This window comes from Brachionichthys hirsutus, chromosome 3 (assembly GCF_040956055.1).
Source record: "Brachionichthys hirsutus isolate HB-005 chromosome 3, CSIRO-AGI_Bhir_v1, whole genome shotgun sequence".
In the NCBI taxonomy this organism is placed as follows: Eukaryota; Metazoa; Chordata; class Actinopteri; order Lophiiformes; family Brachionichthyidae; genus Brachionichthys; species Brachionichthys hirsutus.
The window spans coordinates 13,235,217-13,262,330 of record NC_090899.1 but is presented as its reverse complement, the minus strand read 5'-3'; the positions used below and the strand labels follow the sequence as shown (position 1 = coordinate 13,262,330).

The window sequence follows — 27,114 nt, the reverse complement described above, 5'->3', positions numbered from 1 at the left end:
AGCGTTCTCCAGAGGTCCTCGAAGGCGCCTCAGTGACGACTCAGACAAAGCGTCGAGCAGCTCAGCCGCAGAGAAATACGCTTGTAATGCTTGTTAAATATGCAGTGTAGTCCAGTAATGCTTGTTAAATAGGCAGTGTAGTCCAGTAATGCTTGTTAAATAGGCAGTGTACAGTAATACTTGTTAAATATGCAGTGCAGTCCAATAATACTTGTTAAATATGCAGTGTAGTCCAATAATGCTTGTTAAATAGGCAGTGTACATTAATACTTGTTAAATATGCAGTGTAGTCCAGTAATGCTTGTTAAATAGGCAGTGTACATTAATACTTGTTAAATATGCAGTGTAGTCCAGTAATGCTTGTTAAATAGGCAGTGTACAGTAATACTTGTTAAATATGCAGTGTAGTCCAGTAATGCTTGTTAAATAGGCAGTGTACAGTAATACTTGTTAAATATGCAGTGTAGTCCAATTCCAATTAGGAAATGAGACATGTAACAAGCCACATTAGTCACAAGATATTATTTCAGAAAGCAATAGAATGTGGCACTTCAGTTCTCACCTCTGCACGGATTGCATTTCCCCTTTTCCCGATTTTAAGATATTTATGGAGGGTTGATCTTATTGTGACACGATTTTCTGATGGAATATGCACAATTATACTATGAGAACTACAGAAAACTGTGAAAAAGGATTGTGGATGCAGCCATGCATGAACAGTGAGGGAGCACAGTACACACTCCCTCACCAATAACACAGTATTTGGAAGCAGAGGTGTGTATCCCAGTGAAACCCAAGCTTTAGCTTCCCTTTAGCCCTTCCTTCAGTATACTTAGCTTGTGTTAATGTGACCAATCAATGTGAACGAGCTCAGAAATTAACCAATACAATGTTGTATACATTCACTGGCCATTCAGAAGTCTCCATATATTCGAGCGTCACATTGACCCACCAATCAGAAGTCTCGATACTACCGAGGGCTTTACTTAGCGTGCACGGCTTCCGGAATTTAGTCCTGTCAAGATTTGCTCTAGAGATATAGCTGCGACTTCTCGAATCTGTAGCAATGACACGATCGATGTGCGTTATTGATCCAACATTGATAATGTCATTCATTATCTAACGGAAGGTAGGAAATTAAGCGACGTTAAATTATTTGGTTCTAAACGCCACCGTTAGCTATTGATTAGCTGTAATTTAAGCTAGTTGCTATAAAGTAGAATTTGCTAAAGCTTCCTAAAATGCATGACAACTTTTAAAACGTTCTATATTTTTATATTAAATTTTTCCACTTCCTGCGTTAGCGGCCACATTTGACGTGTGACGCGGCTGTCCTGTTCAGATGTATTGCGCTGATATGAAATGGCTGTTCATGCTAAACTGTGTATTGTACTGTTGTGGGTTCTTCTTTTCACTGCAGTGTCTCGACAATCTTGTGATGAACTGAAGAACTCGTAATAGTTTATCAAGCAGAACACAACGAGGGCTTCCCTTCAGTCTAACTCAGACAAAAGCAAAAACCAAGTTACATTATATTAATGAATAATAAACATTATGAACCTTTGTTGCTATCGTTACAAATCAATACTCACATATATTGATTAAAAATGAAATTGTCAAACATTGTGGAATGAGGCCGATGCCTTTGACGTGCATCCAGCATACGAAGCTAGACTTTCTACTTGCGGTTTGCAAGAATGTATCAATGCTGACTGTTCTTTTTCTTAATGATAACTTTGATTTCTCTTCCATAGGTGCACTCTATAATTATGGAGTTTTGAAAAGAAGAGTGTGATTTCTGGGGGGGAAGGGCGCCTTTCCCCTCAAGATTGGTGGTTGGACTGTTGGGAAAGAAGGTCGCTGAAATCCTTTCCTTTTGTAATATTCTATATTGGAGAAACTATTTTTGCAAAAAAGTATTTGTGAATTTTTATATGAAGCGCACAGCGGGGTTTGCATTTAGTCGAGTCTTGATGTCATTGCTTGCTGCAAGCACCTTACCTTGTCTGCTCATCTTGATGGAAATGGTGGACTGAACCCAGACCCAGAAAGGCTCTGGAGGCGCTAGGGTGCAGTGGAACCTCAACACAAGCACGATTCTAGCACTCCAAACCGCTTCAACCTTTTGTGTTGACATATTTTTCTTCATAAGAGCAGCTCTTTCACAGTTCTCAGTATTGTTGGTTTGTTACCGAGGCTTATATTGTTCTTTTTTATTTTATTTAACCACTGTGAGTGGTGGGGTGTCAGAAATACTGTGTAGCACGAAAGGGAAAAGGGGAGGAGGGTTCACTGTGAAGTTCTGGGGAAGGTCAGAATGAATTTGGCACTGCCAGATTGCACACCTAAATGCCGCTCCCAGCAGCATGCAGAGGAGGTTGTAGCAGCATTAACGGGTGGCACTGAGAGTCAACTGCGGGTGTTCTTGACGTCATATTGCCACAATGCAGCAGCTTTGCGTGACCCGTTTGGTCGCACCGCTCTGCACCTGGCAGCCTCTCTGGGAAAGAGAACCTTGCTGGAGTGGCTGCTGGACAATAAGAATGCCGACCTGACGGCGAAGGACAAAGAATCCGGTTGGACTGCTCTGCATCGCTGTGCCTTCTATGGACAGATCCACTGTCTAATATCTCTGGTCAAGGTATGTCAGACAAGTTAACGCGTAACCAAAATCTGACGCCTTTGTGAATTGTGCAAGGTCGTCTTCTTCTAATGCGGTTTAACAAATGATCTTTGTTATGTAGTGATATATAAAGTCACCAGTGATCCCATCACAGGGAGCAGGCACTAATGTTCCTTTTATCTGTTTGTTTTTAACTTTCTCCAGCATGCAGGACTGCTCTCCACTCAGGACAAGGAAGGTCTCTCTGTGCTGGACATTACAATGAAGGATCGACCGTCACATGTTGTGTTCAAAAACACTGGTAAGAGAAGATTATGTCTCCGCTTACTTTGAATAGAGATTTTATGTATCTACCGTATATGTGAGCTGTATTTCGATCAAAATACAAGGAAGAATTGCATTTATTTGAACTCGACTCACTGATGGCTACACGGTAGTTTAGTCCTAAATCCTTGTTCTCGTTGCATTGTTTGGTTGGAAATAGTGTTACTTTAGCATAACTTGAAGTTGTATTGTTGGTTTTTACGATTTGACATCATTAACAGTTTACCTGTATTAACTATTTGCTTAGTTAAATTCAGGTGGTGATTTTTTTTATTTTGGATTAGCAGTGTATATCTTACCAGTCATTATGATGCCAGTCTCACATTATATACAAACTAATTTCTGAAAAAGTTGGAGGATTTTTTATGGACTAACTGGATGAACATTTTTCCCCTCATTTAATTTGCTTAACTAATTCCAATTTAAATTCACATTTCACAGCTCCTTTTAATTCTGTCAGTTTGAGTTTCTAACGGAGGTTATCTGTATGAATCTGCTTTACTTTGTTTTAGATCAGAAGACATTCATTTAGCAGCATTTCAGGCAATAGCAGTGTTGTGGCTCTGCTTTTAGCTGTGTTTTCTTCCTTGGCGCAGACCCAACTGAAGTTTACACATGGGGAAACAATACTAATTTCAGTCTCGGGCATGGCAACCAGGAGAGCCGACAGCATCCTGAACTTGTGGATGTGTTTGCCAGGATTGGAGTGTACATCAAACAGGTAGGCTAACAACCTACAGCAAAGGTGCCAGCCCTCCAAGGAAGTAGAAAGTGATTTTCCACAATAGATGTCTTTCCTGACCTGAAAGCCCCTTTTGCATGAGTCACAACAGAATTGCTTCTCATTTCAAGTATGTGCCTCCATGTGTTACACGAAGGAAAAAAACAAAAACATCACGTGGTCCTTCTAGATAAGGCACACCATCTGGCTGAACCAGAAAGACTTTCTCTCACCAAACTCTGGGTAGGACGCCTTGTCTTGTCTTCAGGTCAAATCAGCTGTGACAAGAGTCCCCCCCCTGGAGCATTGCTCATACTGGCGCCTGGTTTCTCTAAATAAAGTAGTGTTCATATCAGAGCATTTCAAAATGTCAATTTCATGAATGAATGAGGTTAGTGACTGTGTAACGATGGAGCATGGACGATATTAGTGTTGAACTCTTGACTTAGGAGGGGGGGGTAGGGAAAAAAAGAGGCCAGCATTGATGCACCAGGCAAGGAATGAGCGTCACCTCCCCTCCATAGTCTTTATTTGTGACTCTGCTGAGCGTCTCTGTGTATTGTTATACCATGCATGCAATGTGTGCCAGCCTGGCTACTATTTCATGCATTTGCCATGTGGGTGCTCTTAATTTGATTAGTGTGCAACCCCCCCGCCCCCAAGTGATGTTTACACACCAGGTGCTAGTTATTGAAGCAGAACCACCAAGGTGGGTTTGCTGTCGTGTGTGTTTGTGAAGTGAATCTGGGCTTTGTGTCACGATATTATTGCTGTTTACAGAAGAAACCCTCTGTTTGCCTTTTCGTTCTGCCAGCAGGGCTTGTCATGCAGAGTAATTTCATAAAGCCTTGTGGCTGCATGGGGGGGGGGGGGGGGGGGGACAGATGGATCTGATTTCACGACCACACAATGACCCAATGCCACTGCGTATACTCTTTGTCTTCCTATACCAATCCAGCAGGTGCCAGGGGTTAAATATTAATTCTTCAATGACATGTTTGTAATTAAGTGAACTACGCTGGTGTGTGTGAATGTTCAAATCAATGTGATACTTTGGGATACATCCATGCTACCTATTGAAAGCCTGAGAGGGGCAATGTATTAGTAATGATGTTTGCTTTTCCACTTGTTCCCTGGCCTTTATTGCCTTAGTGTTTTACTATCACTACAAGAGGGCTTGGCTCAGGGACATGGAAAGACATCCATTATATTCTCTACTAGCGAGCAGGTCAAAATTGTATGACAAAATCATCATTCAGCCTTTAGTATGATGTGTGTAACACTTTAAAACCATGAGCAAAAACAGAAAAATCACTGTTATGCTCTTGTTTATATGCCTTTGCTCTCATTTAGGTGGTTCTGTGCAAGTTCCACTCCGTGTTCCTGTCTCAGAAAGGCCAGGTCTTCACCTGTGGACATGGACAAGGAGGACGCCTTGGCCATGGAGATGAACAAACATATCTGGTGAGACATGTTGGAGCATTTGTTTATCTGACAATGTGTGTTAAATATTTTGATGTTGTAAATTAAATGATCAAAAGTTATATATTTTTAAAGTGGATACATTATTAACTTGGAATAAATAAACTTAATTGATATAAACTACTTTTTTGTTTTTAAACATTACTTGTAGAATTGAGAAATGTGATAACTCTTTTAAAGTATGGAAACGTATTGTTTGGATGGTATATTTAAGTTAGTACTAAGCGACTCAGATGTTCAGTAAAGGCTGTGTTTGCTTACTCAGCTTGATTTAACGGCTTGTTAGTAAATATGAATGTGTTTTATCTATTTGTGTTAAATTTGGATAGTCGTCCTTGACCAGTCATAAATTAAAACCCCAAATGGTTTATGTCAAAGGTGAAATACCTGAAGCTGCATTAGACTGAGATGTGTATATTATTTTAATGATTTACAACACTATATACAAGGGAGTTACCGTATTTTCACGACCTTATGACGCACCTGCTGATTCGCCGCAGTCTCATTAACAGCTGATTTTTCGGTATTTCAAACATACAAAGGGCGCGCGGATCAAAAGGCGCCGGCATGATAGGTGCGCAAAATAAAGCAGGAGCAAAACTGAGTTTGGTACTCACATCTTTAATCGTCATCAATCAAACAAGCATACTAGTGCGCGTTTTAAAAAATAGAGCCGGAGCAAAACAGAGTCATTAATCAAACCCATCAAAGTCCTCATCCTCTGTTTCTGTAGTGAACAGCTGCGCTAGATCTCCGTCAAACATGCCGGCCTCTTTCTTCATTGCCAGTCACTTTACGTGCAGCAGCGTCGGCGCCTCGGAAATGATGCGAACAACAATGCTAGCAGACAGTTAGCCGAAGCAGCTACAATCCAGTCAAACTGTGGCGCTGCGCTGCCTTCCACTCTGAGTGGAACTGTGTTCTCCTTCTGTCGTCCAGCGCTCCCACGCAGCCCGCAGTTTAACGTTGAACGGTTGGAGTTCTTTGGTTAATCCACCGGGGATGACGATGATAAGCTAGCTTGCTAGTTAGCCCGTTAGCGCGTTAGCGCGTTAGCTAGCTTCACTCCGGTTTAGACCGTATCGGTGAGATCGGCCCGCACGGAGTCGCAGATCGCAGGAACCGAGTTTCTGCAGGTCTTCTTCTTGCTTCCTCCGCTTCCTCCATGGATTCATTAATGCTGGATTCTCTCTCCGCTGCTCTATTCCCGTGTTCTGCTGCGGGACCGGCAGCCTCGGCAGCCACTTCCGTCAACACGCCATAATAGTTACTGTGGTGAAGCGCGTCGGAGCGTATCACTCCGCCAGGCGCCTGACTGAGTCCGCCTTACAACAACAAATAGGCCGCGCGGACCAATGGACGCGCTGCACATTTTGAAAAAAATCGAAGACTTTTAGGCGCGTCCTATGGGTGTGAAAATACGGTAATTGGAAACATATTTTAGTAAAATGCCATACAGATAAACACCAGAGGGAAGGAACTCGGCTCAGTTTTCTTTTTTTTTCTAAGCTTTCCTCTCATCCACAGGTTCCTCGGATGGTGGAAGGTCTGATGTCCCACCACTGCTCCCAGGTGGCAGCAGCTAAAGACCACACGGTGGTGCTGACCGAAGAAGGCTATGTTTACACTTTTGGCCTCAACACATTTCACCAACTAGGTCTGTCGCCTCCTCCTGCCTCAGCGCACGTCCCCAAACAGGTAGGGAGGGAGCAGGGAGGCGAGAGGAATTGAGCCGGTGATATTTTGAGTTCAGTACTTTATACTTTGTGAATGATCTTTGCGATATTTGTCATCTCTTAAAATGTGCACATGTTGTTCGAATGTCTGTGCGATGTGTTCTGTATGTAGGTGTTCTCCAAGACACTGAAAGGCAGGACAGTGATCGGAGTTGCAGCTGGAAGGTTCCACACAGTGCTCTGGACCAGAGAGGCTGTCTACACAATGGGACTCAATGGAGGCCAGCTGGGTACGTCTCAGGAATGAAAGTTCAGTAAATCCAGTCTTAGAGAAGAGATATGACTGGCCGGTTTTGTCATGCAGATGGTCCTCACTTAACAACGGCGTTCCGTTCTGAAGACCCCGTCACTAAAGATTTTTGTTGTTAAACGAGAGCCCCGTTGGCCGACCTCTTGTGTGGTCAAAAATAGTTTATAGTTGCATACTTAGAGGATGTTTATACTGTACGTAAGTACTGTGTACATCAATGCCGCTGCACTTAAAGCAAACATATTTTCAGCAAATATGGCAACAAATCTTGATGCTGGAATGCAAGTTTAAGATAAATAAGATCAGAGTTGTATGATACTAAATATTTTATTTATTTATTAAATATTGACATTTTTACCCAAAAGACGAGACTGCACAGTATGTTTTGTCCTCCATTATGTATTTATGTCCAGGATACTTGCTGGATCCCAATGGAGAGAAGTGTGTGACGGCTCCCCGGCAGGTATCAGCCCTGCACCACAAGGATGTTATCGTAGCAATGGCGGCAGCTAGCGATGGCGCTACAGTTGTCGTGACTGAAAAGGGGGACGTCTACCTGCTGGCTGATTACCAATGCAAGAAAATGGCTTCAAGGTGAAACGGACAGAACAATTTATCACAACAAAAATAAAGACTCGGAAATCCTAATGTTTAATCTTCTCCTCTTATCGATGGGCGAAGCTGCCATTTAATATGAAGTCTACAGTTAGAGAGGCAAAGTGTCCTATTGCTGGAGTAGCTAGCACTTGTCTTGTTAACATCCAATAGTCATTCTTAATTTACAAAAGGCTGTGTCATGATGGCAGATCTATAGATCTGGTTTCCAGGAAATATTATTTTTGCTTTCTATGTTCTTCTGGTCAGAAAACTTGATGATAAAATATAGTTTTTTACCTGAATGCAGGAACATTGATCATGAAATGAGTGAACACCAAGTCTTATTGATCTGCTGATGATTGATTAGTGAATACAGCATGTAATATGAATGTTCTGAATGTGACTATTTTTTGCCTTTGATTGGTCTTTTTCAGGCAACTAAACATCAAGAAAGTTGTGGTCTCTGGTGGTCGTTTGGACCATCGTGTGATTTCACAGGTCCTGAAAGAGGGAGGAGGGGAGAAGATGACCATCTTGGCATTAGATGAAGCTGGGAGGGTGAGTTTATTTAGAAAGTATGGGAAGAAATATATTTCTAATCTTTGTCAAACTGGTTTAGTCTTATTACATCAGCATCTAAATGCAATACATTTTTATTTAAACATTATTTAATTACCCACATAATGCAATCTATGGTACAAGTTTAGGATCCCATATCAGATGATCTGGATGAAAATGGTGAGTAATGCCCAAGTAAATATTTTACCTTAAATGTTCTCTCTCCGCCTGCCAGGTGTTTTGCTGGCGTTCCTGCGGCAGCTCGGTGAGACAGTGCCGGTGGGCGTACGGCCGTCAGGTTTTCATGTCGGACATCGCTCTCAGCAGGAACAGCATGATGTTTGTGACTCCGGAGGGGGAGGGGTACAGTGGCATGTGGGCTGGAGAATATAGGATGTACTGGGAAAAGAAGGGTAAGGAACGTAGAAGCATGATTGTTCATATTTCAAAACTTTTATAATCTGCTCTTACTTAATGTGATCAGATAAACAAACTTACTCTATTAATTACTAAATGCTACCTCAAGTTCTCCCCAAATATTTAGTTTTTTGGTGTTATGGGGTGAATTAAATAAATTAAGATAATTATTTGTAAGATGAAAAACCAAAACTGAAATTTGAATCATAAGATGAATAAAGTATGAATTATGTTAAAACATTTATTTTTTAAAGTATGTTTAATGTGAATTGTAATAAAGCCGATCTTCATCTTCAGTCTTCCTCTAATCTTCCAGAGGTCAGCGTGGCGTTTTGTGGACATTCAGACGCTGGAACACTATATGAGCGAATAAGACTAGAGAGACTCCCGTATGTGCACAGAGCCGTCAGCATCGCCATGGACTCTAAAGGTCGAAATTTTGGTGTGCTTCAGTCCGACCCTAAAACAAGGTAAGATCGCTTTCTTTGAGCACAGAGAAGATAGAAAGTAGAATTGAAGTCTTTAAATACTTTTTATTTCGGATCAGACTGTTAACGGCTGCAGTGATAAAGCTTCAAGCAGGAGACATGAAAGTCCGATTGGATTGTTAAAACTCTAGTGTAATAGTGGAGCTGGAGATGAATGACATTACGGAACAGACGGTATGGATGAAGTCCAAACCTCATCAATGAGATAAACCCAGTCTGGGAATAGAAGGGGTTTCATAAGCCCAAATCAAGGCTGGATGACAATTCTGCTTCTTTTCTTCAGAATCATTCTATAATTCATTATTAAAAATAATCTGTTTAGGTTATACATGTGTGGTAGTTGAATACAATGTCACAAAACTATTGAATTGCCATTTTTAAGTATTTTTTTGTATTAGTCATAAAGAATTATTTAATTGTCAAAACCTTGGATAATAGAGAACATCAAAGAGTTGGAACGACATTACTGGACCCAGATCTTACTATTTATACGTGAAACGCTGCCATCTAGAGGTGGAAATGTGTTTCTCAGGAGACAGAAGCTAGAGGCTAGAGTACCCCAGGTACTCTATAATGACTTACTGCTCAATATTATATTGCTATATTTAGCCAGTTGGGCATCATGCAGCATAATGGACCATTTATCTTATCAGAGCGAGTGTTACAGACTCTTGTCTTTATTTTTAACATTCATTGCTTTAGAGTTTATTTTAGCACGGTGGCCTAAATAAATAATATACTATACATTTATCACGTTCCTGTTCTTTTCATGTTATGACAATTTCACTTTAACTTCTTTCCCCCTCATATACGATGTTCTAAATAACCAACGCACTCTTTGATTCAGCTTGTATGAGATCCCCATCATTTCTCCGTCGGCCTTTTATCAACACTTCCGGAACCTTTTGGATGAAGCTGAAGAAATGGACAGCATCCATGACGTGAGCCTTCAGGCTGGCGATCGCACCTTTCCTGCCCACAAGTACATCCTGTCCATGAGGTCCGAGTTTTTCCACAGGCTGTTCATGTCTGAGCATAGTGGTGTTGCTAAGGAGCTTGATGAAGAAGTGAGGACGAGTGAAGATGTCGTGGGTTGTGATTTAATCATGTTGGAGAAGATCTCAGCGGACATGCTGGAATACGCCCTGCACTTCATCTATACAGACTCCTGTGAACTCCTGGTGCACGGGGCTCGGCCAAGAGTCTCAGCGGGACAAGACCAGGTGAGGAAGAGAAGAGAAAACCTACTTGTTTACTGTTTCTGTCCGAAGAAATTATTGCATTAACTTTGGATAAGCTGTTCCTGTCTCATGAACTCCTTATTCCACTGCTCGTCCTCTTTTGACCAGGACACTGAGCACGAGGGTCTCATCAGCAGCCTGCAGGATTTGAGTCTGACAGGTCATTCGGCCCTGCAGGTGTATCGCTCCCTTTCTCTTGCAGCCAGTGGAGATACTGACAAGGCCAAGAGCAAGCGTGTCAAGACTGGCAAGAAGGAGAAGGGAGGGAAAGGTGACAAGGCTGGGTCCAATAACTCTGGGTCCAACCCTGTGAAATCCTTACAGGCTGTTGCAAAAAAGCTGGGCCTGAGAAGCCTGTCTGCACGGTGAGACGGAGTAGACCACAGACCCCAGGCCAGATAACACATTCTACTTCTTGTTAATGATACCTTCCCTTTTCCTTGACAGGCTGGATGGAGTCAAATATGAAAAAGGAAAGATCAATGTTGTAAACAAGAAAAGTGCCAACAAACCTAAATTCTACCAGAAAAAATGGTGTGTAAATGAATAATGTGTATCAGTTGTAAAATTTCTAGAAATTGCAGTGTAGTCCTATTGATATGTTTGTTTTTTTGTTTCTCTGTTTGTACAGCTCCTATCTATGTGATGTTACTTTAAAATCTGAAGATGGGAAAGAGTTTCCATGTCACAAAAGTGTCCTCTGTGCAAGACTTGGTAAGACGGATGAAGCCAATATAAAGATGCACCCACTGGTTTATTCTGCTTTCACACAGTTGTAACAACATTTGACCGAAATGTTCCTCCAAATCTGCCGCTAACATGTTTTGTTATCAGAGAAAGTCACAAAATGTTTTAAACTCTGGCGTCCATCCTTTTTCCAGAATATTTCAGCAGGATGCTTGGAAACCCTTGGATTGAGGTAACCACATTTGATCCTTCAGATATAAAAAAATGATGGAAGGATTTAGTCTATTGTCTGTCTGGAACACTACTTGCAAATCACACTAGTGTCTAGTGTATATTAAGTAGTTCTTCCTTTTGTCATTTTGAACTCTTAGCAAATTAATCTTTATTGGTACATCTTCACCGGACTGTTATATACCGGTATCAATTCTTTAATGATAACTCTCTAGTTTTGCCTGTATATGTTTATCTACAGATCATTTTGTGTTCATTAAATGTTTTTGCAACTATAAATTTGAGGTTCCCCAAACACATTAATTCCCTCTGATAATTTTAAGTATTCATTTAGACTAATTTCAACTAATTGTATTAACTTTATAATGCTAGATTATTATCTGGTGAATCTTGTGAATAAAGGATGCCATTATTTCATAATACTTTGTCCAATAACTAGTATTTACTGGTCAGAATTCTTCCAACAAATATACTGGCGTAGCCATACTGGTGCTGATAAAGTTATCTTGCTGGTCCTTAAGGCCACGGCCTGCACTGCGCTGGAGATGCCCACCAGCTCTGAAGTCCTGCAGGCCCTCCTGGAGTACATTTACACAGATGAGTGTCCCACCATCAAAGGTAGCCTCTCCAGTCTAATGGACTCTCTGCTGATTCTGGGTTGTTAGTTTTCATTGGTTGCTGAATTTTGAAGGTAGGCAGTCATGGTTTGTGGTGTTCTTGTCAACAGAGTCGCTAAATGTCGAGTTTGTCTGCAACGTATTGGTTGTGGCCGACCAGCTGCTAATCACACGGCTGAAGGAAATGTGTGAGGTCGTCATCACGGAGAAATGTATGTAAGAATCCCTTCTGTCCCGTCCCCTCATGGACTCATTGGCTTCTGTTGATTTACGTCCAAATTGATAATCATTGGACTGTAGCATGTAACAAATTGAATTTATGGAAAATGGTTTCAGATTCAATTATATAAAAAAACTAGAAAGACAATCAGAGATTGCAGACCCCGCCTCCAAAAGACTATTCGATCTTGTGAGACAGTAAACAGGGCTTCCGGATCAGAGGGGCCAAACCTGCTCTAGCTTGCTGCTCCGGAACGTACTACAAGACTCCTTCTGGACTCTTTTTCCCATCATGCCATTCGTGTCCCTCCCTCTTAAAGTGGCAGTTTACAGCACAGGCACGATTCCAGATGTAAAAATAATTCTAGAATCTGGATCCAGATCCGGATCAACGCCATTCTCGGGGAGGACCGAGCCACGGACAGAACCTTGCTTGTGTAAAAATTTCAAGTCGATTGGGTTCCTAGTTTTTGAGTTATGCGCTCGGACAGACAAACATACAAACAAACGGACCCAATTGCAATACCCTCGCCTCCCCTTCGGCGAGGGTAAAAATAAGTCTAGAATCTGGATCCAGATCCGGATCAACACCATTCTCGGGGAGGACCGAGCCACAGACAGAACCTTGCTTGTGTAAAAATTTCAAGTCGATTGGGTTACTAGTTTTTGAGGTATGCGCTCGGACAGACAAACAAACAGACAAACGCACCCAATTGCAATACCCTCGCCTCCTCTTCGGCAAGGGTAAAAAGAAGGAATTCTGTCAGTCATCATTGAAGATGCTTGCTTTTCTCTCCGCAGTGACTCTGAAGAATGCTGCAGAGCTGCTGGAGTTTGCTGCCATTTACAACGCAGACCAGCTCAAACTCTCCTGCTTCCAGTTTATTGTGCTCAACACGGCTGCCCTGCTGGAGTCAAAGTGAGAATCGGAATAACTTTTATATTTGTTCATTTGGAGACTACTTGAAACAGGGCTGTGATCAGTCTTCTCAGGAGGTGGTTCAGGAGCGTGTCCTCTGCCATTCAGCTGGACTAATCAGGAAGTAGCTATAATGATGTTTTATCCTCTGTTTGTCTGCAATCAGAGCACTGGATAATGTGACGGATGAAGTGCTTGTGGAGCTTTCTGCATCCTACAGAAAGATGGTGAGTCACTTGGCACTAGAAACATCCCAGTTGGCATCATCCTGTCCATGACTTTAATGTTTGCTTCTTTTTTCAGTTTTTTAAACCCCCACATCCAAGCAGAGCGGTCTACGATTGGTCTATTCACGTCTAATCAAAAGTCACTGGATAGAATTCAGTGAAATGTCACATTTTGTAGAGGCTCTAAATATGAGCATCTCATAATTGGTTCCATCATTTGCTTATTTTTGTATATATAAATTCAGATTATTTTAATGTTGATTTGCTCACCTTTCCTTCAATAGTCACAGAATGTTTTTTTTATTACTGTTTTTAGTTAGCTGCTTTATGTGTTCCATTTGTGGTTGGCACACATAGTTATCATAATGTCACACACCTTTATTCAGATCTACAGGTCACATCTCTTACTTCCTCCTCTGCTGTGTCAGTGAAACGTAGACAGTTTTAACAGTAGAAAATGGAAGTCAAAAATATTTTCCTTAAAGATGTAGTCGTCATAAATGTTCCGGTTCTAAAGCCACGTGGATCAATCAGTTGGGTTCTTCCATTATCCTTTAGGGTTTTTGAGTTGCCCTTTTGTTCTTCTTCTTCAGATCCCAGCCATGGAAAGGAGACTCATCACTCCATATTCTGGTGCCCCAGATCTCAGTTTGTACGAGGAAGAGGATTTGGACTCGGCATTCAGCCCCAAACCAGAAGCGCAACCGGATCATTCCAGCAGGTATTCAAACACAGAAATGGTCAATACCTTAACTCCTGTCATATCTTTTTTCCTGTTCAAAAATTCCTGTTGGAAGTGAAACAAAATTATTTTGCTCTAGCCACTAAATGTTTTAACCTAAAGTTCACCTGCTAACCATTCTATCTTTAAGTCTTTCAGTCATGTAATTTCCTTAAGTACATGCTAAAGATGGTTCCACATTACCCCTGCAGAGAAATCCTGTTAAAAAGGGCCAAGGTTAAAGCTAAAAAGAAGCCCCGGCGACGCTTGGACAGCTCTGGAGGTTACACTCTGTCTGATATAATTCAGAGCCCCCCAGTTTCAGGTAGGTGTAAACATACACACTGGCGGCAACATTCATTCATTCACACACACACTCAAACCTGTGGGCAATTTAGTGTCACCAATTCACCTAATTTGGACCTAATGTTTTTGGTGGTGGGAGGAAGTCAGAGAACCCACGCAGACACATGAAGAACATACACACTCCTCTCAGAAACGCCATTTGAGGTTGTCCATTTAAACTAAAGCAGATACTGATTATCGGTATCGACATTGGAAACCAGCCTGGAGTGCAGCCAGTAATGCACCGAGGCGCTGCAGGCAGCATGCTGCTTTCCAACCGAAGAGACCAGAAGTCCTCGGTGTCATTAGCAGCTTCATGTTTTCAGATTTTATCTTAAACATGGCAGACCGTATAAACTGGTGGTTGGGTGATTTTGCTAATCAAATCACACCTTTATTGACACAATAATTATTATGCTTTCTTTATACTTTATTGTACCTTAGACATAATCTTAAAAAGACATTGAGACTGGATAGTAATTACTGCTTGGTTGAATATATAAAATCGAGACTTTGAATCTGCCATCATCTTGGAAAACTAATTGAACTGTTTTTCAAGAGAACCGAGCTAAACTCACTCTGCTGCAAAATGGCATTGCTGCGTAATAAATGCATAAGATAAGTAAATACTAACATATACCTAATTTACCAAATTGTAATTAGTATTTGTAGGGTGCCATTTCAGATTATATTATTGTATAAATTCTCAGATTATAGTGACACGGTGTCCCTTTATCTCCCTGTGCTACATTGCATGGTGTTTCCCTTTCTTCTGGATTCTAAAAAATAGACTTTTTGTTGTTTTCTTCAACAAATTGCTTTTAGTGATGAAGCTATTACGTATGTTTTTCCTTTGTAAACTTGCTTTCATGCTGGGGCAGCATCACATTGGATTCAGCTACTGTATATGTCATGTTAGTGTGCCCACATCAGCCAACGACTCAACACAAATTGGGAAAATGTTGAATGTTTTTAGCTCATCTAGTTTTAATCAAAGAAAAATGTGATTTTCTAAGAAACTGATCGATAGAATAATATGATAATCTTATTAATGCGCTGTCCATGCCTACAGTGACTCCTCCGACCCTTGTGAAGTCAGGAAAGGTGAACTCTGCAGAGTCCCTCCAGGAGCTGCTCACATCTGACTCAGACGGGAGCAGTTTGGGCGTTGGCAGTCCGAGAGACGTGCAGTCCCCCGTCTTCCAGGACAGAGCTGAGGTTAATGTCTGATCAATCTGACCTGATCATGTATACATTTCAGATCAGACATAACATACCGGTAACTGATGATGTGTTGTTGCTTTTTTGTATGTTACATGGGGGTAAAGAGGACTGGTTAGTGTCAGAAACTGACAGTTATCTTGTCTTTATTAAGAATCCGTTGTTATTTTGTTAGACTGTAAAAACATTGGACTAGTGAATATAATACTCTGGTCAGGAGTGTCAATTTGTTGTTATCACCTACAGAATGAGAAGGCTGTCAGCCAGAAGACCCCACCCAGCACCCCTCCCTCCATGAGGGACTGCCTTCCTTCTCCCCCCAAATCTGCTCCACAAACCATCCTAAAGGTCCTTCCATGGTGAGACAGATCCTGATCCTGTGTTTTACGACATCCTTAGTCTTACTATATTTTCTTCTCCCCGTCAATAAAATGCTCTGGATGGAATATTCAACAGGAAGTGATCAGTTTTAGGTCATTTAAAAAAAAAAGCAGGTCTGAAATGAGTGAAGTTAGGTTGATTCAAAAAGTAGAACTTGCGTGTTCCCACTTAACACGCAAGTTCTTAAGTTCACCGTAAAACGGTGTAAACATTGGTTTGGATTGAAAATTAAGCCGACTGTTGTTCTAATCTGCAGTCCTGCTCGCCCTCCGCCAGTGCTGGATCTGAGAACCATCATGGACTTGGAGGCCAACTCTCTGCAGACCCTAGGAGCGACTCCGAAAAGCCCCGGAAGGTATGAAATTTCTTTATTGCATCTGAGGAGATTACTTGCAAACAGAAAAATGGCGGTTGCTGTTTCGTAATTAAGCAGTGTTTTGATTTTTGTAGAATTACAAAATTAAACAAAAACAATAGGCCCTTACGCCAGTTAGGTGCTCAGGCCTAAAATAACTGAAGGGACAACTTTGCAGGTTTGAAGTCCCTTCAACTAATGGCTCATAGTGTCCCCCACTTTCTGCAGCGCTGGCACCATGGGCAAGCACTCCCCTCTTCCTGCCAAACTGTCCCAGAAGCAGAGGAAGATGTTGGCCATGGCCAGCAAGGAGGCCAGTGTTGAGCCAACAGCATCCAAAATGGTTGCCACAGCCGTCCCGTCCAGAAGCAGTGTGAAGGCCTGGTGAGTGACCACGACTCACAACTGTTTCTGGTTCCCCATGAAGGGCTTCAATTGTGTCTCTGACGCACATTGCAGATGTTCAGGAGCGTCTGACACTTGTGGTATCATGCATTATAAGCTATCAATAGGATGTCCCATAAATAATAATAAGAATCACTCTCGGATGATAACACGGGATTCACACCTGTGGGCTCAGTGATCAGGGAATGCATGAGGTCACAACCCAGTAAATTAACGGGGCACATATCAGAAAGGAGAAATGGATCCTCTCTGTACTCCACAAAACATGCAGCCAGTGGTTCTATATTGGATCATAATTAAGAACACCAGAGGCTCCTTTTGTTGTATCGACTGCATTCGTGTAGAATGAGCCGAGTCCCTCAGGCGGTCCGTGTGGCCGCGGTTCTCCTTTCTCTTGGTAAGTTATTTCAGGATTAGCACAAGCATGTGCAGTATGGCCATAACCTCCACATCGGCTGTATGTCCAGTTGCTGTGGTTAGTCCTGTTATTCTTCCTTTGGAAATGCGGGAATGATGGATGGATGGGATATATGGATATAGAGCTATCCATTCATCTTCCACTGCTTATCTGGGGCCGGGTCATGGAGGGAACAGTCTGAACAGCGATTTCCAGACTTCGCTCTCACCAGATACCTCCTCCAGCTCTTCTAGGGGGATCCTGAGGCGTTCCCAGGCCAACCGAGAGACGTAGTCTCTCCAGTGTGTCCTAGGTCTTCCCCGAGGCTTCAGATGCACTGCCCAGCTGAGCAATGTAAACTGTAATTTAGCATTGCTAAATGACCGTCCCGACAACTCATTTATAGATTTTATATAGCGTTTATATGACATGGTGCTCTTTTCTTTTATTATGAGCGGTATTATGAAACCTGCAGTCAGACGAATTGTCAAACCACAAGTTCACTGTCAGGTTTGGGGTAACGGAATAAAGTCTTTAAAAGAAGGGTGGCAACACATTTGCCATTATTAACGTCCATTGAGACTTCATGTTCCATGCAGGCTCAATTTTTGTTGGTCATTTGTTTGCATCTGCAGGGCTACAGCTGTCCGGTCTCCAACTTCCTCATGCTCATTTCGGGCACTGCTGGAGGAGGAGGAGGAAAACCTCCTGATTGGAGCCCGACAACCAGGAGTCCAGAGGGCCCAAAGTGCCCAGGTAGCTCCTGTCACCGCTCCTCCTGCAACCAGGAGGGTCACATTCAGTGACCCAGAGAAACCCGCTGGGTGAGTGTGTGTGTGTACTGCTTCTGAACTATTTTCCACCAGGTGGCACTGTTGAGTTGTCCCCCTAAATCTACTCTCACGTTCACACGGACCATGCACATACACACACACACAGACACACACACACAATGTATTATAATATGAGGATCACACAACAAATTTAATTAAGTCCTCATTAAAGCACTTTTGCAAATTGTGGCCCCACTTGATCTAACGCATGCTTTGATTTTCAGATGAGGAATAAGGGGAAAATAAACCTGACTCCCTATTTGAAACAAAATAAATTTTCTGTCAAATGTAAGTGGAAGTCTTTCAGAGTGGAAGTCTTTCAGTTCAGCAGGGAGGGGTGACACTCTTGTCTGAATGAGGTCAACAGCTCGAAATGACCCGATACAGCTGGATTGCCCTGCCCGCAGTCACTACTGAGTCAGCCTGACCTTTACAACGTTTCCAGACAGCTGGACAAACAGGCCACACTTGGACCGCTGCGTGAGCTCTGGTTCATAAATGCGCATTTGTTGATTAACTGACTTCTAACAGTCGTTTATGAAGGCAAATAACCTTCTTTTTTTCTGTAATTTGGTCTTTTATTTCATCACAGTCGACTTCATCTTTCCACCCGTAATGGAAGTGCATGTTTTTGTTTCCTTCTTCCTCTGCTCTGTGTTTGTTTCTTCTTCCACAACGTCTAGATGTTACAACAGCAGTGTGAGTCACACTCTAGTGTAGCGGCTGATGCTAATCAGTATTGATAAGGGCATCTCTTATGTCACAGCAGATCAGATACGGAAAAGGAAGCAGGGTTTGTGTTTGTCTTTATGTTTGGATGAGTTCAGGAAGCAGCAGCAGCTCCGTATATTCCCACAACTTCCTTTTGGGACTTTGTTTCCGCATCCCAAAATTAATGCAAACGCTTTGACTCAGTGTCACTGTGTTTGGTTTTTGCACTTCTCCCTTCCACTGAGTTTTAACATACGCTCACACAAGCCCTGACTCCCCTTTCCATACGACTTAAGCATGAATCGCAGTAAGCGATTACATTAATGCAGTGTGTCTCCAACCCACAGTTCGACCGCGATACAGGAAACAAATCAGACATACGTCTGCTGTTAAATAGAAGTTTGGGGTCCGCATTGAACAGGATAAAGCCAGACGGGTTGTTTACTTTCACCGTGAATGCATATAAATATTGAGAGAGGAAATGTTTCTCCAATCTCTGTTCAAGGGAAACATTTTTTGGGAGACAAGGAGGGGTGATAAACAGATTTGGTTGTGTAGCACAAGGCAGCTTTGAAGTGCTGAATAAATGTTTTTGTTAGGACCTGCATGAAATTCATAGATAATATTTTTTCCAAACAAAACCCCCCAGAAACAAACTTAGATAACTGCAGGAAAGGTTTGATCTTCTGTGGATTTCTCCCACAGGTGTTGGGTCACAGGTTTGCTGAAGGAATCCTCTTCAGCTTTATTATTATTACTCATGTAAATGCTTTGCTTAGGTCAACAACCTAATCATGCAATGCACATGCAATATAAGACCATGACATTAACAGCTGCAAACCACAGCTGCGTCTCGAATGCAACCAGCACCAAACGGCAATCGGGCTGGAGATAAGATAGGACGAGCTGCCTTTCCTTTAGTAGCCAGAAAGAGGGGGAGGGGAGGGGGGGTCATGTTCTTCTGTATCGGCTTGATTATTAAATATATTTAGATATTTGTCATATCAGCTTGTTGCTCATGATCACAAGTTGTTCCTGTTTGCCCTGATTTAATCAAATCTGTGTTTGAAAGTAGAAGTCATTATGCAGAGAGAGAAATCAGGATGGGTTCAAGCCCCATCCTTCCACCACTTCATGAAAAGCAAAGCAAATTCATTTTAAACGAGCATCATGATGTTTTCTAATCTCTTGCCTTAATCTGTGTTTTGTTCGTACGTAAAATATAATTTACACCTTGTCAATAGATTTTAATGACTTTTTGTGAAGGAGTTTGACCAAAGACTTGATAATTTTTTAAGGCAGATCTGGTTTCTGATTTCCAGATTAGTTTGTATTTTGTTAAACTTTGTGAGATAAAGACTTTCGATAACATTTTTACAGCCAGTGCAGGGCCTCAACACGTGATGGTAATTTGTCATACACCATGTCCAGCAGTCAAAGTGACCTGCGGTCAAGGTGCGGTGTGTTGACTCCAGGTATAAGAAGCGTTTGCTTGTAGTTCATTCTCAGTCATTTGTAATGGGTGTGTATTTCAGCGTCGGCCACTTTTAATAATCCCGTTGGAGGTCTTTGAAAATGAGCCGCTGGCCACACACGCAGGATCAGCAGCAGCTCATCCAACCTTACGTCACCGCTTACATCTTTATTCTCTATCATGCATGCAACACACACGACGAAGATCCATTCATTCTCGGTGTCGCCCCACTCTCCTCCTCAGGCCCTGGGTGCTGGGAGCAGCGGGCAGCCCTTCGCTCTCCTCCCTGGTGACCTTTGCCTCCATCGTGGAGGAGGAGAAGCAGCAGGAAGCTGCTCTGATCCGCAGCCGAGAGAAGCCGCTGGCGCTCATCCAGGTAACGCACCTTGTCAGTGTCAGCGCTCACACGCTCAGCCAAACACACACACATTTCTGTGTGTGTGGCTTGTATGGCTTTCTGTCCCTATCTGGTACTGTTAGGTTTAGGTTTAGGTATTTATTTATTTCAGGCGATGACAAAAGCAAACAAAACAAAACAAACCGTGCCACATCGCACGAGCCACATTTAAACAATAAGTAATATGTCAATTCAGCCTGAAAGGGAGTGGGAAGAAGAAAACTTATTTAATCCCACCCCTATTTATCATAATATATAAACATAACAAGTTCCTATAATTCAAACTTCAAATAATATAAACAACAACTATAAGCACTGTTTGATTTTGAAAAATACAACAAAACATCGGATGAAATTAGTAAAATTACAAAATAATATACATATATATATATATTTTATTATTATTATATATATATTTTTTTTCATTATGGTGTTACCATAGGTAACAGATGACTGTTTATTATTAATGCTGGCATGACTGTTTAAACAAATATTAGCAATGGTAATAAACATATACCAACAATGGTAATGGAAACAATAAGCACTGATACAAGTAACAGATTTACCTTCATGACCCGCTGTTTGAATATTGTGAGTAAACCAGATGTCTATATACTAGCTTAAATTGATGAATACTGTTCACATTCTGTACTGCGCTGGGTGGAAACGAGCTGTCTCCATCTGGCACCCGGCTTCTGTCGCCACCTTTACGAAACCTTTGATTTCCCTCCTGTGGTTTCTGGTTGTAATTTTACACCTGACTCTGTCATGATTTATGCTCTCCCTGTTTTTTTCCCCTCAACCCACTAAATGAAATGTGGGTTTGTTGCCCCAACGGCCTCCGTTTGAGTTCCTTTTCTTTCTGTGTCGATCGTAGATTGAAGAACGCGCCATCCAAGACCTTCTTTTGCATTATTCAGCACGAGACAACCCAGACGAGATGGTTGTGGTGGAGAGGTGTTCCAGAGGTCCTATAGCAGCTCCAACCTGGAACAAACACTAATGTTAAACTGTTGTCTGCTCTGTGTTTTTTGGCAACATCGCATTTAGCAGTGCATGAAGTTGTGACTGACTGCTCCTACCCATACAAGCAAATTCATGTTTGCACCCGCAGTGTTACTTTATGTTATTGCTGCTCAACGTTACGCTTGTCCTTGTGAAAGAGTCTCTCATAAATGAATGTGATCCCAAAGAGTAGTCTTGGACTTGGAATTACTTGTGCAGTTTTTGTTTAGCCTCCCTTTTATTTTGCTGGGATTACCGGTATGTCTCTCCATGTTAAACTGGTAACAGGAGGAGTACCCAAACAAATGTTGTTAGGCATGTTAAGTGGTTGCCAAAGAAATTGAAATTTCAAAGCCACAAATGGGTCCAAAATGAATCGCCTTGAGGTCTTTTAATTTTGAAACCAGTTAAATTTCTCAATGCGAGTCAGAAAATAGAAGTGCCAATTACCAACTGGCTAATCTACGTTTTACTTTGACTTTGGTTTCCATTCATCCATCCATTTTCGTGACAATCGCTACGGCCGCTTATCCGCGTTGTGGGTCACGGGTCTGTTGGGGTATATCCCCGCGGACTACAGGTGAGAGAGAGAGCGGGGTACACTCCGGATGAGACGCCAGGTCAACCCGGTGCCACATGAAAGCCAAACGACCGCTCACACACTCACTCACACCTACAGACTATTTGGCGTGACCAATTCAAGCTGCTTGTTTTATTTGGATGTGGGAGAAATCCCATGTAGATGGAGAACATAAAAACACAGTGATCGAAAACAAGACCTTCTTGCCAGGCCACAGCGCTATCCGCTGCGCCTACTTTGGTTCCTTTAGGCCTAATGTGATTTGTCGTGAAGTGATAACCTAACTGTTCATTGGCTTATGTTGAAAGTGAATAATTATTTTATTTAAAATACATTATTTAATGCCGTTATTGTAAATGGTAAATGCTCGGAAGGCTTGATTGTTTGGAACTGACTCTTCAGTTTGACGTTACCAGATTACGGGAGGTGGAATACCATTATCATCTGGTGTACACCAAGCAAGAGCTGGTACAAAAAATAAATACCTTCAGTTTTGGGTTTATATTCCACGGGAGCCAATATATGTTTGGTAGGTACCTCAGATCTGTGCTGTGTAATCTCATCTTCAGATGCCATTTGGTTCACGTGTGAGATATAAAGATGTAATGAGAAAATGGAATGGAATAAATCATCTCAGCTGTGAAATCATCCTGATTCTATTCATTTCAGTCTAAATTGCATTTGGCTTAATGAAAGGGGAATGACACCATTAACTTCTGTCTCGTATGTCCCTGCTTTTAACAGCGGAAACGTGGTTCTTGACAGAGAATCGAGGCTCTCACTTCCATCTACTAAAGAGAGCATTTAACCTGCTGCTCTCCTGACGCTTCAGCTGCCTTGCATGCCAAAGCACCATTATGGAGTCTCAGCCTGTGATTAACTGCGATGACCCTGATCTGAACAGAGAGTGTGGCAAGTTAGAGATTTTATTGGCTGTAATTGTCTGGAGGAGACGGCTTGAGGGGGAAATATTAATTTCCGATTAGGATCTATTAGTCGTTGCAGAGCCGACGCATGACTCAGAGACTCGTGGAGCGCCCTGCCACTGCCTGACTGCACGTTGAACCGTGCTGTCACACAGGCTAGGAAATAAATGTGGAGTTTTTCAAAAGGGCTACTCATCCTGAGCATCTACCCCATGTGATAAAGTGATTTTGCATGAAGTGGAGAGCGTTACAAGGTTTAAAATTGAACTCGGATGTATTAATAACAAACTGTATAATGTAAGAGTCAGCTAAAATAATGTATACACGCATCAGGAAAAGAAGGACTTGCATAGATATTTCAATACTCAAATTATCCAGACAAGATTAATATGTTATCTTTGGTCTCTACAATTCCAACGGTACACAAAGTGGTGGCCTTTGGCTTCCAGATGTTTGTGTACAGCCAACCACTGCTTGGGGAAAGTAGGCTAAAGGGTCCAATTGAGTTGCTGCAAAATGTCTCGTCTCGGGGCCACCAACATAGACAGTTTCCTGCAATACACAACATCCTTTGGGGCCCCCCCCGTAGGTAAAATATAAACATATTTATACAGGGTTTTCTTTTCCTGATGTGTGTATACATTATTTTTGCCGACCCTGTACTTAAGGGTGTGCGCTCCCGCTCTGTTCTGCGTCTCAAATGTGGAGCCTTTTCTGAGATTTCAACTTATCTGAGATGTAATGTTTACACGCAAACAAGAAAACACTTCCTACATATCCCTGCTCACATGATTCAGCATCCAGATTTCTAATTACTTGTGCGCAGTTGCATTTTTCTGTTGCTTTGCTCAGTTGATTTCTCTGCCTTATGCTCTGAATAAGTTCAAAAAGGAGCTTAATGCCATGAATGCAACGGTTTCTGTCATTACTTCAGCTTTGCTAGACAGGCTTCTCAACATGGAAGTTAAATCTTATCAGGCTTCTAAAACTAGCGCAAGCGAAACATAAGAGCAATGCTCCAAAAGGTGATGACGCGTTACGTGCATGAAGTCATTATGCTGATAATTATCTGTGCGTTCGCCGTAAAGCTGCAGCTCTGCTGCAGCCGTCAGATCAAATCTACTTCATCAGCTCTGCCTGGCAACTACTGAGAGAATACTGATTTCTTTACTATAAATCATATAAAGTGCATGCTGTTGCATATTTACTTACAATTCCATGTGAGGTCTGTGTTGCTCTTGAGAACTTTACAGTTGCACAACCACATGGAGCAGGTGCTTTACGTTTCGCCATCCATTGCTGTTCAAACAATTATCAACTACCATCGGAACTTCATATTCACTGTTTCCACTCAGTCGTTTTCAGGCGCTCCAGGTGTCTTATTTGATTCCGTGTATGGATTTTTTAAAATCCCATTTTCCAAATGTACTAAACTGCCCCAGAATCCTTCTCCAGAGGCGACTGCCTGAGGTCAACCCCGCTATTCACTGTAGCGCACATAGTTTTGCAGGGAAGGGTGTGACAGAGCAGTGGAACATATTTGAGAAAGGTGCGCTCTTCCTGCAGAGATGGTGGAGGATAGGCCCCGATCCATCAAGCCTTCCTGCCAAGCAGATGGGAAAGTCATAGAGGGATCATCTGGGCAGTGAGGAAGTTTCAAGATTCATTTGTTTACGGAGAAAGAGGCATATTCTAGACTCACCATGGAATACCTTCTGCATTCCCAACCTGGTCTGGTTGGATTCACTGGATACATTGAAATGAGTACTGGATTTAATAACTCCTCAGGCTGCTTGTCAGTGTCATATGTTTGGATTTAATGTTGAATGATTCATTTATTTTATGTATACCAGTCCAGTCCATTAGAATTTCTTTAAATAAATATCACACCAAACACATTTTTAATTGGCTTTTTATTTAATGCTGCTTTTAATCTGGTTGTTAATCCTTTCCTGAGTAGATTACAGCCCAATCTTCCCAAATTCATCAACTTCCTTTCATCGCTTAGCTCAGGGGTGGGCAAACCTTTTGACTCGCGGGCCACAATAGGTTCTAAAATTTGACAGAGGGGCCGGACCAAGAACAGATGGCTGGAGTATTTGTGTGAGCTAATATAAATGACACATGAAAGCTATTGCATTAAAGGATTTGGCCTTTTACAGGTAGCATTACAGGAAAAAGGTCAAATGAATGAGGTTTAACTATAATACAATTATACTTCATGATATAATTTGGACAAGTTCGGCGGGCCGGATCAAAAAGACCAACGGGCCGCATATGGCCCCCGGGCCTGGGTTTGCCCATGTCTGGCTTAGCTCATCTCAGCAGCGTCATCAACCACCACCACCAGTGTCTGCTGCTCAGGACAAAGGCCCTTTGATAACAATCTCCCACAAGAGACTAAGCACCAAAGACTTTCTGACAGACTAAACGTTCATACAAAACTGAGTAGGCCAGTTGTAAATTCATACGTAACCATATGACAGCGATAAATGTGTTCATAGATGTTATATTGCGAGGTTATAAAAACTTCCATCAGCCACCTCTATCTTCATGAACAATACAAAAGAATACTGTTGTAAAATACTGATCTATCTAAGATGCTGACACTTTAAGTGTGGCAGTGCAGCGTGTGAACGTCAGGCCACCTGGGAGCCTGGCCGGTGCGTGGCCGTGCCTATAGAAGGTTATTCATACCCTACTCGGGCTTGAACGCTGAGCTGTGATCTCAGTCAGTGAGACTTCAACAAGCCCTTTCAATCCTATTTAGTGACCATGGAGCCAGTTAGCCTTGGTTTACCCGACCAAGCGGCCGTCACTCTGCTGGCAGCCTTACAAAGACAATCAGGAAGTGTTTTACTCGCACCATGCTGTACTCCTGCCGTCTTTGCTGCCACTCAGCTCACATCCTCTTGGCTTCTTCTTGCTATCGGCTTGACAGCTTCAGGGACATGTGTCTCCTGGCAAAGACTTGTGGGTCTTGTTTCTTCAAAGCTGTGTCTCACAGCATGCGCAAATCCAGAGAGGGATTTCCACTGATATTTCAAGCAGAGCCAGGACATGCGTAATATTTCATGTGTGCTCATCTGGCCACATGTCAATTTGACTTTTAAGACAGTCATTGGTTCTTCAGCATTTCCCTATCGCCATAAATAACGTCTTTATTTTATTTTTATTTTATTTTTTAGCCTTTTGTTTATTTGGCTTCTAATTAAAAGGAAACTATGAAAACATATTCATGTCTTCACAACTAATAAAGCACTAGAGACATGACACTGGATGACACGAGCCTGAATCTGTTCAATAATAATAATCATCATTTTTTAAATATAAATTACAATGAAATAATTAAATTGATCACAATACAAGACCCCGTGTTTGTCAATTAACACTAATTATTACTTTTTTTGTTTATCTTTGCTATGTTTGTTTCAAGGGTTCAATAGGGATTGTTTTCTTGCAACATCAGGGAGATTATTTAAACATTTTGTCTGTTCAAAAAATATGGCGTCTCACCAGAAATAAGGAAAATATTAAAGCCGCAAGCGGCGTTGTAGGCCCTCGCCGGCCGACAGGCCGTTGAGCTGACCCGCCGACGCACGCCGCTTTTGTCCTGAGTGCTTCGCAAGTGTTTAGATTTGAGCTGCATGAGTAGCTCACAGTTTAGTCAAATCGTTATTTGGATTATATGGCCATCTGCCATCAGGAGATTCAATCCAATATGGCCGCCTTCCTGTGTGTCTGGGGGTGTGGCCACAAGACATTTTATTTTGCCCTGACATGACGCATGTCTGTACCGAATTTCGTGGCTGTCCGACAAAGTTGGCGTCGGATCCCTCCCCATAGGAGGGGTTGCCATCGCCACGGCAACACCGTAAAAACAACAACGTGGTTACGATTGTGTTTTTTGATCGGGACCACATGAGGGACTTTTCTGGTAAGTTTCAATCATTTCTGGCAAAGTATTTTTTTAATTCCCATTCAATTTTTGTTATTGTTCTCTAGGGGGCGCTGTAAGGCTGATTG

The 27,114-nt window shown here is 42.1% G+C and overlaps 1 protein-coding gene across 1 annotated transcript; it reads left to right on the top strand.

The window, feature by feature from the left end:
- The first annotated feature begins 2,317 nt into the window (after nt 1-2,317).
- Nucleotides 2,318-22,795, top strand: ibtk (inhibitor of Bruton agammaglobulinemia tyrosine kinase). Its single transcript, XM_068757071.1, has 28 exons — nt 2,318-2,641; nt 2,828-2,924; nt 3,544-3,668; nt 5,022-5,132; nt 6,678-6,848; nt 6,999-7,116; nt 7,550-7,730; nt 8,168-8,291; nt 8,527-8,704; nt 9,025-9,178; nt 10,044-10,419; nt 10,546-10,802; nt 10,885-10,971; nt 11,069-11,151; nt 11,319-11,356; nt 11,877-11,973; nt 12,083-12,184; nt 12,993-13,110; nt 13,277-13,337; nt 13,931-14,058; nt 14,271-14,383; nt 15,476-15,621; nt 15,871-15,983; nt 16,262-16,360; nt 16,589-16,744; nt 17,798-17,986; nt 20,424-20,556; nt 21,455-22,795. Exons 1-28 carry the CDS (start codon nt 2,318-2,320, stop codon nt 21,578-21,580), a joined length of 4,005 nt encoding a protein of 1,334 aa, XP_068613172.1. The 3' UTR covers nt 21,581-22,795.
- Nucleotides 22,796-27,114: the final 4,319 nt, after the last annotated feature.